This window comes from Pteronotus mesoamericanus, unplaced genomic scaffold (assembly GCF_021234165.1).
Source record: "Pteronotus mesoamericanus isolate MK-2021 breed Mesoamerican mustached bat unplaced genomic scaffold, CSHL_Meso_final scaffold_507, whole genome shotgun sequence".
NCBI classification, from domain to species: Eukaryota; Metazoa; Chordata; class Mammalia; order Chiroptera; family Mormoopidae; genus Pteronotus; species Pteronotus mesoamericanus.
The window spans coordinates 15,472,331-15,486,694 of NW_026555319.1; the positions used below are offsets into that span (position 1 = coordinate 15,472,331).

A 14,364-nucleotide genomic window follows, 5' to 3' on the forward strand; every position below is an offset into this window, starting at 1 on the left:
CATTATATTTCCATTTCTGTATACTCTACTGCATGTTCACCACCCAAAATCTACTTTCCTGTCATTTCCTCTTATTGAAGGTTTGTTGAGTGGAGGAAGGGAGCATCTTTATTGGGTGCTGCTTTGTGCTGATGGTTTCTCATTCCACGCTCCTTCTGTGTGTCCCGCCTGCACCTGCCTGCAAGGACACAAATTAGAGGGAAAGAGTTCCAGGTCCTACCGGAGGAGGAGGTTTGGAAATGGGAAGGGCGCAAAATGGTGGAGAAGAGAGGGTGAGAGTCAGGTGGGATGTGGAGGGTGTGTCTTCAGGGACCAGATGTCGCTTGGTGGTGGGGGGGGTGTCCCCCTTCTCCAATAAGAAGCCCAGAGGATTCATGAATTCGGGAATGATACAGTGAAGACAATGACTGGACAAGATTCTTCTTGCCGCCGCTCTGGGTCTCGTGGGTGGAAAGGGACAGAGATTGAGCGACCTCGTGGGAGGTAGCTGTGCCTTTGAGGCCCAGCCCTGGGAACAGCTTGGGGGGTGAAATGGGCGGAGGCGGACTCTGGGAGTGGGCGAGGGGGCGGCTCCGAGGTGGCGAGGGGGCTTTGCGGCCGGTGCTCCAAAGGCGGGCCGGGACCGGTCCAGACCCACTCTGGGCGCGGCGAGTCGGCACACAAGCGCAGATGTTCTCGCCGCCGCGCCGGGCGCAGGCCCGCACTTGCAAGTCCCGGACCAGGGACTTGAAAGGGCCCGGCGCGCCGCCCGGACCTGCCTCGCGGGGCGTCACCGCGGCGCTTTAGGCGGGAGCTGAAGGGAAATCTCGTCTGCCTCGGGGAGTGCGGGGGAGGAGGGAGGCCCACCGCAGACCCCGAGCGCAGCTGGGGAAAACCCGGGGGAGTGGGAAGGGTAATGGGCCTGCGCGCGGGGGCCGAGAGTTTAAGGAAGCCTGCGTTCTGTGAGCCCCAGTCCATTGCCCCATCCCCTTCTGGACTTTCTCTGTCAGGCGCTTTACTTGCTTCTCTGTCACCTAATATTGTGAAGGCCTTTTATGATTCCCGTTGTGCAGATGACTGAGGCTCAGACAGAGTAGCACACTTGCCCCAGTTGACCAAGGACGTGCGATAGGATTCGGAACCGGGCTCAGTAAGTCTGCCGCCCCAAAGGAACTCAGCGTTCTCCAAGCTCCTGCTGTGAGTGTGTCAAAGTTTCCACGCATTGCCTCATTAGTACCCCCGCTTTGGGAGTAGTCGCTATCCCACGCCCCCATTTAGCAGATGAGGACATTGAAATAAGGGAGCTCTTTTCTCTTTCAACTTGCCCAGGGTCTTAGCAGGTGACCGAGTGGGATATGAACCGGGACAGGCTGACTCCAGAGCCTGCTTTAACCACTACGATGAGATACGCGGTTTTCAAACTGCTGTTCTGATTATTATCCCTGCGGTTGAGCCCGCATTTGGGTCACAACCCGAGTGAGGGTGGAACAGAGGTCACTGGGCGCCCAGCCCGCTCCAGCCCGGGCCAAACCTCCCCTACGGGACTCGAGGGCGGGGTCCCAACCCCCCGCCCTTCACCTGCTGGCCCCGCCCCTCGATCGGACCAATAAAATGCTCCGCGGGGGCGGGCTCAGGTGAGGAGGAGAATGTAGGCGGGGCCTGGCGCCTGAGTGGCAAGCGCGGCGCGCGGGTTGGGTAGAGCGGGCGTGCGCAGTCGGCTCCGCCTCTCGGGCCTCGTAGAGTAGCCGGGAGGGCCTGGGGCTGCCCGGGCGGTGGCGGCGCTGGGGAGGGCGGGCCGGGGCGGGGCGGCCAGGCGGCCGGGGCGGGGCCACGTTCCAGCCCCGCGTCCCGCTCCGATGGCCGCCCCCGGCTCCCCGCGCTGCCCCCTCTCCCCCGGGCCGCGCCCCGGGGCCCCGCACTGACGGCCCATGGCGCCGCCCGCCGCCCGCCTCGCCCTGCTCTCCGCCGCCGCGCTCACGCTGGCGGCCCGGCCCGCACCCAGCCCCGGTCTCGGCCCCCGACCCGGTGAGTGAGTGACCCCCGACGCCGGCCCAGTGCAGAACCAGCCCGAGGGGCCCGCCTGAGGGCCCCAGCCCCTCGCCACTACCTTCCGGAACTCCTTCACCAAGCCCCTCAGCGACGCACCCTTGGGCCGGGCCAGTACCCCCGCCTCAGAACCCGGGATTCCCCACAGGCCCCTCAGCAACGCCCCCGGGCCGGGTTGGTCCCCACCTGCCTCGGGACCTGGGAATCCTCTCTGCCTCAGTACCTCCCGAGACCCCTTCGCCAAACTTCTCAGCGACGCCCCCGGGCTGGGACGTCTCCTCCGTCTCAGGACCCGGGATCCCTACTCAAGTCCTTCAGCGCCTCCCCGGCGGGGACGCCCCCTCGGCTTCTGTACCTCCTGGGATCCCGTCCTGCAGCCTCTCAGCCGCGCACCTCGGTCCGGGGCGCTCCCCCACCCCGCCTCAAGACGCTGCGCCCCTCCCCGAGCCACTCCGCGACACCCCCTCCCAGGGGCAGGATCCCCTCCGCACGCCCCACAGCGACGCCCCGCGGGACCCCAGCCTCCGCCCGGGCACCCCCGCGCCGCCTCGCGCAGGAGCGGGTGCGGACGGGAGAGGAGCGGGCGCCCCGCTCCTCGGTCCCAACGCTGTAATTTCTGCCTGGCGAGGAAACGAGTGGACGTGCCCGCTCTGCAGAAGGCAGGTCCGGGTCCCGGGACGACCCGCCGTGCTCGGCTGGACCGCCCCCTCCCTACCCCTCGGGGCGGCTTTGAACTTCCCCCTGACTCGGTGCCGGCCCCGGCTCGCAGAGAGGAAGGCAGGAAGGCGTGATGGGAGGCTTCTCCCCTCCAGAGCTTAGGGCGCTTCGCCTGAGGGTGCGATGCAGAGCCCCGTTTCCCGGGTAGCCCCGCACTTTGAATAGCGTCTCCCTCTCCCCAGGCCAAGTCCAGGTCTTCCCGAGGAGGGGCCCTGCACCAGGGTGGAAGGTAGGACTCGGCTTAGCTTCCGTACACAGCCTTCCGTGCCGCAGGGCTTTCCAAGGCCGGGAGCAGGCGAGAAGGCGAGGTCTGGCCCAGTTGCATTTCTCGGCAGGTTGTTTGGGTGTTGAGAGTTGGGCGTTAGAGGAAAAGAAGGCAACAGCTGGTGCCTGTTTGCCCGAGTATGAAGACCACCCTCTGGGCTCTCCACCCAAAGTCGCAAACTGTGATGTCGGAAAGACAGGATTTTGCAGCTCAAAGAAAACTTCAGAGTTGCGTTGTTTACTTACCAGCTTGGATCAGTGAGAGAGAGAGGACTTGGTGTTGTCACTCACGGTGTGACTTTGGGCCGTGCCTTTAGCTCTCTGAGCCTCATTTTCCTCATCTGTAAAGGAGGAATAATGATAGCTCCCTTGCAGGGGGTTGTGAAGATTAAGTGATATACTGCAGGCACACACCCACATATAGAAGGCAGTCAATAAACATATTTTAATAATACTTTTTATAGCGCTTCACAGTTCACCAAGTGCTAGACACCTCATTTGCCCTGAGAATGCTCTGAGCTTCTAGTCTAATCCCTGTAAAAGGCCAAGCTTGGCTTTAGTTCAGCAGAAGTGGTTAGTGGGGGGGGGCCAAGGGGGTGGTCTCCAAGTACTGTAAGTCTTAGGCTTAGGAAGTGGTTTCTGAGTGATTGGTGGTGGCCTGCTAGGGGACCTCTACAAAAACTTGTACACAAGTGTGATCACTTCTACTGTTTGCCGTATGTGACGAATGAAGGGGGTACTTTCTGAGAACTAGGATATGTCAACATAACTGTAACCTAGTAACCCCTTAGCACCACTTTGCCATCTGTGTGGTCAGGATTTAATGTCCTCTAAGGAGAGAGAGGTACCGGTGGAAATAAACTGGTTCCCTTCTGGAAAGGGCAGAGTAATAGCTCTGAAAAGTGTTAAATGAGACAGCGCTATGCTTACACTTGTTAGAAGGTGGCATCCTTTCCTTAGGCACCTTTGCTTTCCTAAGAAGGGTCAACTGCAGCAGCTTATATATAGTTTGAACCTCAAACGTTGGTGTGCTTCTATTTGGGAGTCTGAGATAAGGACAAGTAAATAACTATTGTGAAATGATTTATGATAAGTGGCCCAAAATCCCAATTCATTGAGCCTCATCAGCTCTTTTTTTCTACTTTCCTGGTACATCAGTGCTTTTGTGGCTTTTCCTCTTTAGTTGCAGAAAGCAGTTTTAGGAAGATACCATATGGTTTTGAGCATCACAGCCTATCTAGAGCCTACCCTCTAGTTTTTAAAATCCTTTCCAATTAAAAAAAAAAGTTTAATTCTGAGGATATGCCAAACTTGCCATTTTATATTTTTTGATACTGTAATTTTCTCTAGAATTTTGTGGATGGAAAAAATTATTTCAGTACTTACATTCTGTACAATTTTGTAATATTTAAATTACTGGTGGTTTGCATTTTTGAATGCTGACTTTATAAAAACAGTTAGCTCATTCCCCATCAATGCTACTTCTAATTACAGTGTGTAGTCAACCCCAAATGATCTCCTTCTCCTCTCCATTCTTCTTTAAGATTCTCTCCTTCCTTCACAACTGATAGGAGGAAGATAGTGGTTAATGGTGGAATCTAGACTCCCTTTTCATGGAGGAAATCAGCCAGCGCCGTGGGGCTGACGGGCTTTTCAAAGTGAGCTCCTGTCTGGAATTTATTGACCTGCAGGGAGAACCAAGAGGTAGGAAGAACTGAGAAGCCTGAGTAGACTTTGGCTATTTGAGTTTTCTGCCAAAGACAAACTACCTGCTTGGGTGTTCTACTACATTTGGCTATCAGGTATGCAGCAAGAGTTTCTCAACTCAGATTACATATGCTGTGAACAGCATTTTATAGTTGATGCTCAGTCTCTTCTAACTCCTCATCTAGAACTCATCCCATTAGCCAGTAGTATATCTGGCCATAAAGCCTGTGAGCTCAGTTAACAGTGAGAGCTTCACACTGTACAGAGCCCTGTCCTTGGGGACTTCATTAATGTTAGTAGAATTACCTATATGCAACATAGGGACTGAGAGAAATGAAGTGGACTGACATGCATGCCAGTTACTTTTATGCTTTGACTATTTTAAGAAAGGCAAAGCTGTCAAAACTCACCTGGTATCAAAGAAGGCTGGTCTTTTTGTGAAAATTTGGTTTGGACTCTAGACAAAGCTATTTAAATGTTTGAGATACAGTGAGGCCTTTTATAAAAGCTTAACATGAAAAGAAGTTCCATTTAGTCTCATTACTAATAAACAGCAAATTGGTGCACTTAATATAGATATTATTGATATGCTTATGCATGATTTAGCACAGTTGGATCAACAGCAATTAATAATGAAGATAAAATATATTGCTTTAAATAGCTTCATATGACAGATTAGAGATTTTTGGTAACGGGCAATACACCAACTTTAGTCTTGAATGTTTGAGCCTATAATCCCATCTGAGGCTCTAGGTCAGGTGTTGGCAAATATTTTGTGTAAAGGGCCAAACTCAATAATTTGGGCTTTCAGGGCCACATACCCTCTCTGTTGCAATTATTCAACTCTTACTTTGTAGGGCAAAACAGCCATAGACAAAATGTAAATGAATTAGTGTGGTTGTGTTCCAATAAAACTTTATGGACACTGAAATTTGAATTTCATGTAATTTTTATGTCACACAAATTGTTCTTTTGATTGTTTTCAGCCATTTAAAGATTTAAAAACCATTCTTAGCTCACGGGCTAGACAAAAACAGGCAGTGGGCCAGATTTGGCCCACAAGCTATACTTAGCCAAGTCCTGTTCTAGGTCCATATGTATTGATTTTTTCACTGGTCTGGAAAGGTGACAAGGAGTTTTGATTCGGTGAATGAATGAACCTTTTACTGTTAACTAACTTTAAAAGACATATGGGAGAAATAATTAAAATGGTAAATTTTATGTTACGTATGTTTTACCACAAAATTTTAAAAAAGATACACATTGGGGGTGAGTTCATGCATATATATTTGGGTCTTTAAAAAGACTTTTAAAAAAATGCTTTAAAAAGAAATTCAGTATGGTTCAGTGTTCACTACATAGAGAAAATAGTGCCTGCCTTGGAACTGGCCCATGGTTTTGTTCAGCTATGCAGATGTTGCTTGGAACAAACCGTTGAGAGATCTGTTTCTCAGAGAAAGCCCAGGCAGCAGGTGGCACCAGCCCTGAGACTTAGAAAAACAGCCAGGAAAAAAAGAAGAAGAAGAAGAAGAAAACAAACTTCTGTGACTTTCCTAAACAGTTGAATTTTATTTCCATGGTTCTATTGTCATTTTTAAAGTGGCCTTTAAAAAACAACAATGTGTTTAGCATGGCTGATTATTTTGTTTTAATTAAAACATTTTTAAAAAAACAAAATGAAACATTCAAACATACCAACTTGATTGTGTATGTACTGTGGAACAGTTAATACAAAACACTTGAGAGAGGCCGGAAGTTTGGATCTGTAGCTTTTTTTCTGAGTTTTTGCCTCCTGAATAAGCATAACAGAGGAGGAAGTGAAAGTATCCCTTAGAAAACTACCTATACAGGTTTAAAAGTGAGATTTCCTCAAGGCCCTGTTCCTGGCTGGCTCACTCTGCAGTCCCTGAGAACAATAATTGACATTCCTTTCATATTCTGTTAGACCTTGAGAATCCAGCTAGAACCTGGAAGTGTTAGTCTAGGAGGAATAGCCTGTTTTTCTCTTTCTCTCTGTTGTCTTCGGTGTCTTCTTGTCAAGATGGCAGTACTTCTCCAGACGTCACCTCTGAGATATTATCCTGGATTCGGACTGAACAGGGAAAGGAAGAAGGCCATTGTAAAAATGTCGTAAGAGTATTTATACTACTCAAAGATAGTCATTCAACAGAAACGTGCCTTCTTCTCTAAGGAAGTCTCCACCCCTACCCGCTTTAAAAAAAAAAAAAATTCTTTATTTTAGAGAGAAGAAGGGAGAGAGAACGAGACATTGATTTGTTGTTCCACTGCATTCATTGGTTGATTTTTGTATGTGCCCTGACTGCGGATCGAACCTGCAATCTTGGTGTATCAGAATGACACTCTGACCACCTGAGCTACCCATCCAGGGCTCCCCCACCACGTTTAATCTTCTTTCTAGGTAAACATCTCCCTAGCCTGAACTTGCACTAGTTTGAAGAGGAATGAAATTGGGTACTAGGAAGCACCTAGCAGACAAGATTTTAGGCCACCTCACATGCAAGGTTGCCTCTCTCCCACCCAGTGATATGAGGACCCACTCAGGGCTGCCCTTCTGTGAGGCCCAGTGTCTCGTTTCTTTTGCCACTGGTTTAATCCCTGACAAAGCATTAAACTTTTATTGTTCAATATACCACAAGGGCAGGGCCTTGCTTCTAGTGGGCTGAGGAGGCTGCAGCCGCTTCCAAACTCGAGTGTCACACCACATTAGCAACTTCAAATTTTGAGGGCTGGATTTCTTTCAGCTTGGTTATATTCTTAGAACCAGAACAGTATACTCACACTCAAAGTCTGAAAGCTAGCAAATAGTAAAGACAGCATAGGCAACTTTTAAAGGTGATTCAAAATAGCTGCTGCATCAGCATATAGGACTCACTCTACATGGTTTCTTTATACCTCCAAATCATATGTTAAATGGCTGTTCATGTTCCTTGGTGTCCTAAAGTTGGATGAAAATATGGCGACTAAGTAGTTCTCTTCTAGAATAGTAGGGTTTGTTAACCAATGCCATCACAGTATGTAAATTACTTGCTGCTGTACAATCTATAAAAATTCATCTTCAAAGAAAATTATTGGGCTGGTAAAAATATTTTTAATAATGACCACAGAAGCCATATTTGTTTTTCTTTGATGTTCTTCCGAAGACCCTTCTGGTTTTAATCAGATTGTTCCCACATAAAATACAGTGGAAATCTACAATAATAAAATCCCTATTCCTATTTCTGTGGGGAAATAAACAGGATGGGGACTGTCCTTTTAAGGGGCTTTCCCCTTCCCTTTCCCCAGACTCAAAGCCTCTATTACTGGTGGGTGTTTTGGCATCAGTTAAGGGCCTTCAATCCTTCCCTCCCTCCATGTTTTGCTCTTTCATTAAAGTGTTTCTGTTGTCTAATTATATCCTTTCAATCAAATTAGAGACTGCAGCATCTGGTGAGGGCCGTAACTGCTGCCATCTGCACCTCGTATATACAGGCCTTTTCAGCTGAGAATCACTCAACTTCCAAATGGCAGGAAGAGATTTGGAAGAAGTTTAGTTGGAAGGGAGGTTAACTTAAAAGGAACGTCTTCAAAGGCTGGGTGCGACGCCCTGCTTGCTGTGATGTGCATACTGCCATGCAGAGCTCCATTGGCTTGGCTCACCGAAGAGTCTCCTTGAGCACTTCTGGCAGATGAAGGGTTTCTGATTGTCTTAGCTGAAGTAACTAGGCCTTCTCATCCTTGTTAGAGGCTTGAGGGGACCTGGGGCAAGTTGAAAATCTCTCCCTTGAGAGGAATCGTTTGTTATCTGACCACTAGTTAATGGATTTGACACTTTCTGTTTATTTGACCATTTCGTCTAATTCAGTGGTTTCAACTGGAGGGGATTTTGCTCCCAGGGGACGTTTGGCAATCTCTGGAGACATTTTTGGTGGTCAAAGCTCGGGGCAGGGTGGGATATGCTACTGGCATCTAGCCGGTAGAGGCCAGGGATACTGCGAAACATCCTGGAATGCACAGGACAGCTCCACAGCAAAGAATTATCCTGACCAAAATGGCAATAGTGCTGAGGTTGAGAAACTCTCCTAACTGTATTATTCTTTTGTCCTTCCCTTCACTATGTCCCAGGAGTAGGCAGCTCTTACCAATATCATTTTTTCACTCAAGAAAGTAGGTTCTTCCTTATCTGTATTAAAGCTCCTTAACCATTTTTGTAAACAGTGTTTCGGAAATCTTAATGGAATAAGGAGATCTGTGATTCACTGTGTATTTCTACTAGCTAGACTAAGATTGCCAGATTAAATACAGGACACTCAGTCAAATTTGAATTCAGATAAACAGTGAATCATACTTTGTATAAGTCTGTTTCATGCAATGAATACTTAAATATCTTAAAAAATGATTCTTTGTTTATCTGAAATTCAAAGTTAACTGGGCATCCTGTATTTTAATTTGCTAAATCTGGCAACCCTAGTCTACATCCATGAAACATTATATGAAACTTTAAACTTTTGACTGTCAAATCAAATTGTTGGCCATCGCTGCCCTTATTGCTCTGGGTGGCTAGAGATGACCACACTGCTTGTTCCTGTTTATAGGTCATTGCTACCACTGAGTGTTTCCTTCTGCTCCAAACTGACTACCTGGGCAGCACTTTGAAACGTGTCACTTAAGTCATTTTTATCTTGAGACCAACAAACAAGTGCTTATCAAATGCCTACTGCATGCCCAAGATCTCTGATTAGGACTCATCCTTGTGCCATTTCTTAGGAGACAACAACTTTGGTGCTTCAGGGTTTACTTTAAAGACATAGAGATATACTCTCTACCTGGCAGTTAGCTCCCCGCCCAAGAACTTCTGTACTATTTGGCCATCTCATGTCAACTAAGAGAAGCTGAATAGCCCAGAGGTTCGCATCCATGGAGCATTGACTGCCCTCCAGGACACCCTTATTGGAGAAATTTCTAGCCATCTGAAATTAAAAATAGAGCCCAGGCAATACTGATAGAACTTGCCCAGAACCTGGATTATGTGTTTATTTTATCTCCTTTTAGACCGATGGAGAGCTTCAGATGGTGTAAAATAGGGTTGCTTAGGTGAAGCAAAGTGTAGATTTGAGCCAGGTATCGTCTGTTTAAAGCAAACTCAGAATATAAAAGTGTATATTCATTGCAAAGATGTTGGTTGTTCCCTATTACAAGTGGCTTCACTATAGGCTTTTCTTTTTTTTAAGAGCAGATTCCCCTCATTTAAATAGCAAGTATTTTACTTTTTAAATACTTGATTTACATACACTCCCCTAGGTAAGTCATGATTACTAGCCTCCGGACAGACATAAATCGGTAAGGAAGGTGGGGCACTCTGAATATGTCTGTAATGTTTTGTTTTGTTTTTTTTTACCCTTTAGCCCCATATACATGCTTCTCTCATTAAACTATTATTTGTCAGGCATGTTCTGTGTGGTATGTAGTTGTTAAGGATATGAAGGTGAGAGAGCTGTTCAAGAAACTCACAGGCTAGTGGAAGCAGGGTGAGATTCTTAGGCAATTACAGTTCAAGGTCATCAAGTCTTTTGAGAGCTGTGGCAGAAGGCACTTGGGGCTTGTTTTAGAACCCCTGGTTTCTAAAGGAGTACAGTGCTAACTATTGTAGACCTTGTGCTTTCAAATGATTGTCTAGTTTTTTGTTTCCTTTAGAATTGACTTACAGTGCACTAAGGTATTGTCCATCAGAGAACTAGACTTTGAGCTTCAAAACATCTATGGTTCCAGCTTTGTTATGTGAAAACTTTTTCTAGTGTGATTTTTTTTTTTTCGAGATTGAAGTAGATCTATTTGTACTCAAATATTATATCAAGATAGGTACCATCACCAAAGTGTGATAGAAAAATGTTCTGGTGGTATTGGCAATAAAATTCATGGTGAATTAAGAGTTCTGCTGAGTCCATTCTTTAACTGAGGCTTGGCCTAATCTCTCTGTATATGTTACAGAGCTAGATTCTTTCTCAAAAAACTGCCTTTCGGTTTTCAATTTGATGATTGTATGTGTTTATAATATCCTAAATGGGAAATATAAATTCCTCAAGCATACTGCATATTCATGGTGACTATTCCTGGCAAAAACACTTGTACCATATCCAGTGGGTCCTGCCTGGATAGGAGTAAAGTATATTTAAGATGTAAGCCAGATGGGAAAATAGTGATATCCAAGCAGCACTGCATTATGGGCGTCTCTGCCTTGATAATTATGTGTTTTTCACATTTTTATATAACAAATAATAAGGACCGCTCTCTAAAGTGTTTTCATGGATCTTCTGATTTTAAACCTCTGGTTTTATACTTACTGTTGGAATAGCCTTTTAGGTAATTAAATGTTTCATCTGTTAATAGAGATGAATAAACTGGAGATTCAAAGAGATAAACCTCAAGTTCCCTTCCAAAAGAATAAATTTTTTAGTTAAAGTAACTTTGAAAAGCTTGGCCTTTTTCTCTTTTACTGGTTTTAAGGACACTATTTTCTTGAATGAAAAGGAATATCTAAAAGATATTTTAGTGGAAAAACTCGTGGTAATTTTAAAATTACAGTGATTATTTTTGTGGCAATTCTACTTTGGGCAAAAGTATAGCTTATTCTATGGTCATTCGAACTGTTAATATGTAGTTCAAGGACATGATATGTAAATGTCTACCTTGATTTTAGATGACTTAATTTATGACTGATTGAGTTTGTTTATAGTTCTTGAAAAGAAACTAAGGTAGATTAATTGTAAAACAACATACTAATACCCATTTTCAAGATGTCCTTTACAACATTTTTATTATGAGAAATTTAGAACATATACAAAAATAGAAAAGTATAAGGAAATCTGTGTCCATCGCTCAGCTTCCATGATGATCAACCATGGCCAGTATCATTTTATTTGTACCCCTTTCATTCCCTCAACTAGAATATTTTGTAACAAATCTCATCTATTGTAGCATCTCATCTGTAAATATTTCAGTATGTACCCCTAAATGATAAAAAAGTTTTTAAAAACATAGTAACAGTATTGTTACCCTTATTACATCTAGAAAAATTAGCCATAATGCTTTAATATCACCAAAGAGCGAGTCAGTGTTCAGATTTCCCTGGTTGTCTCATCAGTGTTCTACAGTTCCAATCAGGATCTAGGCAAGGTATGTTTAAGTGATTTGTCCCTTGAGTCCCTATTAACCTATCAGTTTCCCCTCTTTTTCGTTTTTCTTTGCAATTAATTTGTTGAAGTTGTAGTTTCTTCTAAGCAAAAAGAATACTTATGTGCCTTTTCAGAGGGAGGTTCCACATGAGTGGCAAGTTACTTTTTTCCTGTAGAATTCTCACTTACATTATACAAACATGTAGAACTAGAGAATTTTAGGCCTGAATGGGATATTGAACTATCAATCTTTTCTAATCACATCACCCCAGACTTTAGAACCTCGGTTCTATTTCACTAGAATCTTGATATTAGAGTCAAGAGACATTGAGACCATGTGGTTCAAATCCCCTCATTTCACAGGTGAAGAAACTGAGGCCCAAAATGTCCAGGTGATTTCTTGAAACCACACAGTGTAAGCTAATTAACTGGTGTCATTTCCTCTTTATTTCAGTGATTCTTAATGTATTGTGTGTGTAGAGGACCCCCTTTCCCCAATTCTCGCAATGGTCCTCTCTCTAGTCGACCTGATAACCTTTCAAAAATATTAGGTCTCCTGATCTAGTCAACTCCCTTTATTCAGAGATAAAGAAACACAAGTTGCAAAACGGATGCACCAAGGCAGCAGAGAGTGGCCACGCCAGGGCCAGAGCAGAGCTCTCACTCACGCTCGTCAGTGTTCTTCCCTGACCACGAGTGCTCGTCCCATCCTGAGAAAGGTGATGCTCAGCTCCGCAGTCAGCCAGACATACTAGTGTGAGTCCAGGCCCCCCTCACTGCTTAATAACCATTGTCTCTTTACGAGGTACTAGCTGCAACCCTCCCATTCAGTATGTGCAATTTATAAACAAACAATGGCCCATTAAATCATTAGATAGACTGACTTTGAGAATTGTAATATGGAGAATATGTTTGGAAATATTTGTAGGTATTCTGCATGTCGTGCCTGTAAAGTAATTGAAATCTCCAAATAACTTTACATACAGCGTATACATGAGATCCTATGGGATTTGAGGTATAGATATTAAAGTTTAGAATATATATACTGACAGTCAATTGGTCTTTTCTTTATACCTAGCCCTTTTAAATTCCAAGCAGAATGAACAATAATAATTTTATGATTTTAAAAAAACTCCAGCTAGATTTTATTAGCCATGAAGGAGTTTGAGCTTTCACCCAAATGTAGTATTTGCTCTCAGATCTTGCTACCAGGGGAATGATCTTCAGGCCTTTATACAATAGCAAGACGTACAGAAAACAGCCAGTCTGCACAAAACCATTTGCTTAAGATTCTCAACTGAGGATTTGTATACTCTACTGTGATTCTACTTATCAGAATTTTAATAAAATTAACATCTCCAATTTTAAAAGTATATGCCATCTGCCATACTTTGGAGGATTTTGGTGATGGGGGAAAAGAAGGATTTCCAGCTTGGAAAGGCAGAATTAATCTGAGTGTTTTGATGCCAGCCTTGGGCGTTTTTATCAAGGAAGTTTTCTGCTGTATTACTGAGTTTCTGTCAGGCTTATATTGAACTGTTTTCATTCAATCCCCAAAACAAAAGATTTAAAGTTTTTTGATGGAAAGGTGAGGTCAAACGGAGATGAATTCTGTGAAGTAATTGGGATCTAGAGAAAACACGGAAGAAATAAAAGTTCCTCAGTTTTCACAGTTTATTATTCCTTCCTTTTCAAAATACCTTCCCCCTCGACTTTAAGACCCACGCACTCTCTTACTTTTTCTCTTATCTCCCCAGCTGTACTGTCTCAGCGATCATTGCCAGGCCCTCCTCTTTCCACGCCTGAAACGTTGGAAGGCCCCTGGGCTCAAGCCCAGATGTCTTCTCTCCCCACACGCAGTAATCCTATTCTCTCGACACGTAAGTGTTGTTGCCACCGCATTTCTAGCTCTAACCTCAGCCTCTCTCCTCAACTCCAGGCTTATGGAACGTTCTGCTTACTCTGTATCTCCATCCAATTTTCTGAAACGTGTCTCAGACTGAACCGATCCAAACCAAACCTTTGGTTCTAACCCTAGATATCCCGCCCCTCTTGTGTCCTCCCCCACTGTAGTAAATGGTGTCACCACTCATCCAGTTGCTCAGGCCCAAACCCCTGGTGTTGAACCGGACTCTTCATTCTCTCCAACCCTGTAGTCAAGCCCCCAGCTTCACAATGCCCCCAGAATCCAGTCACTTCTCACCACTGCAGCTACCAGCCTAGTCCAGGTTCTCCTTTCTAGCCTGTCTTCTGCAGTAACCACCTACCCTAACTGGTCTCCCTGCTGACTTCTTGCCTCTACTGTTCTTCATCCACCCAGCAGCTAGACAGTTCTATTTAAAAGTAAGTCAGATCATGTCATTTCTCTGCTCAAAACCCTCCAATGGCTTCCTCTCACAGTTAGAACAAAAGCCAAAATCTAATTTACATAACAACCTTACAAGTCCTGGCCTTGCTTGCCTCCTCCTCTTCATTGCCCACC

General features: G+C 45.2%; 1 protein-coding gene across 2 annotated transcripts in view; it reads left to right on the plus strand.

The window, feature by feature from the left end:
* Window positions 1-1,762: 1,762 nt before the first annotated feature.
* The window catches only part of KREMEN1 (kringle containing transmembrane protein 1), a 62,934-nt gene continuing 50,332 nt past the window's right edge, over window positions 1,763-14,364 (plus strand). The window contains exons 1-2 of one of the 2 annotated variants that reach the window (XM_054594154.1): window positions 1,763-2,004; window positions 13,640-13,762. In XM_054594154.1, coding sequence (XP_054450129.1) covers window positions 1,908-2,004; window positions 13,640-13,762 — 220 coding nt within the window. In that variant the 5' untranslated portion in view covers window positions 1,763-1,907. The remainder of the gene's footprint in view (window positions 2,005-13,639; window positions 13,763-14,364) is intronic. The other variant, XM_054594155.1, reaches the window with a different exon arrangement.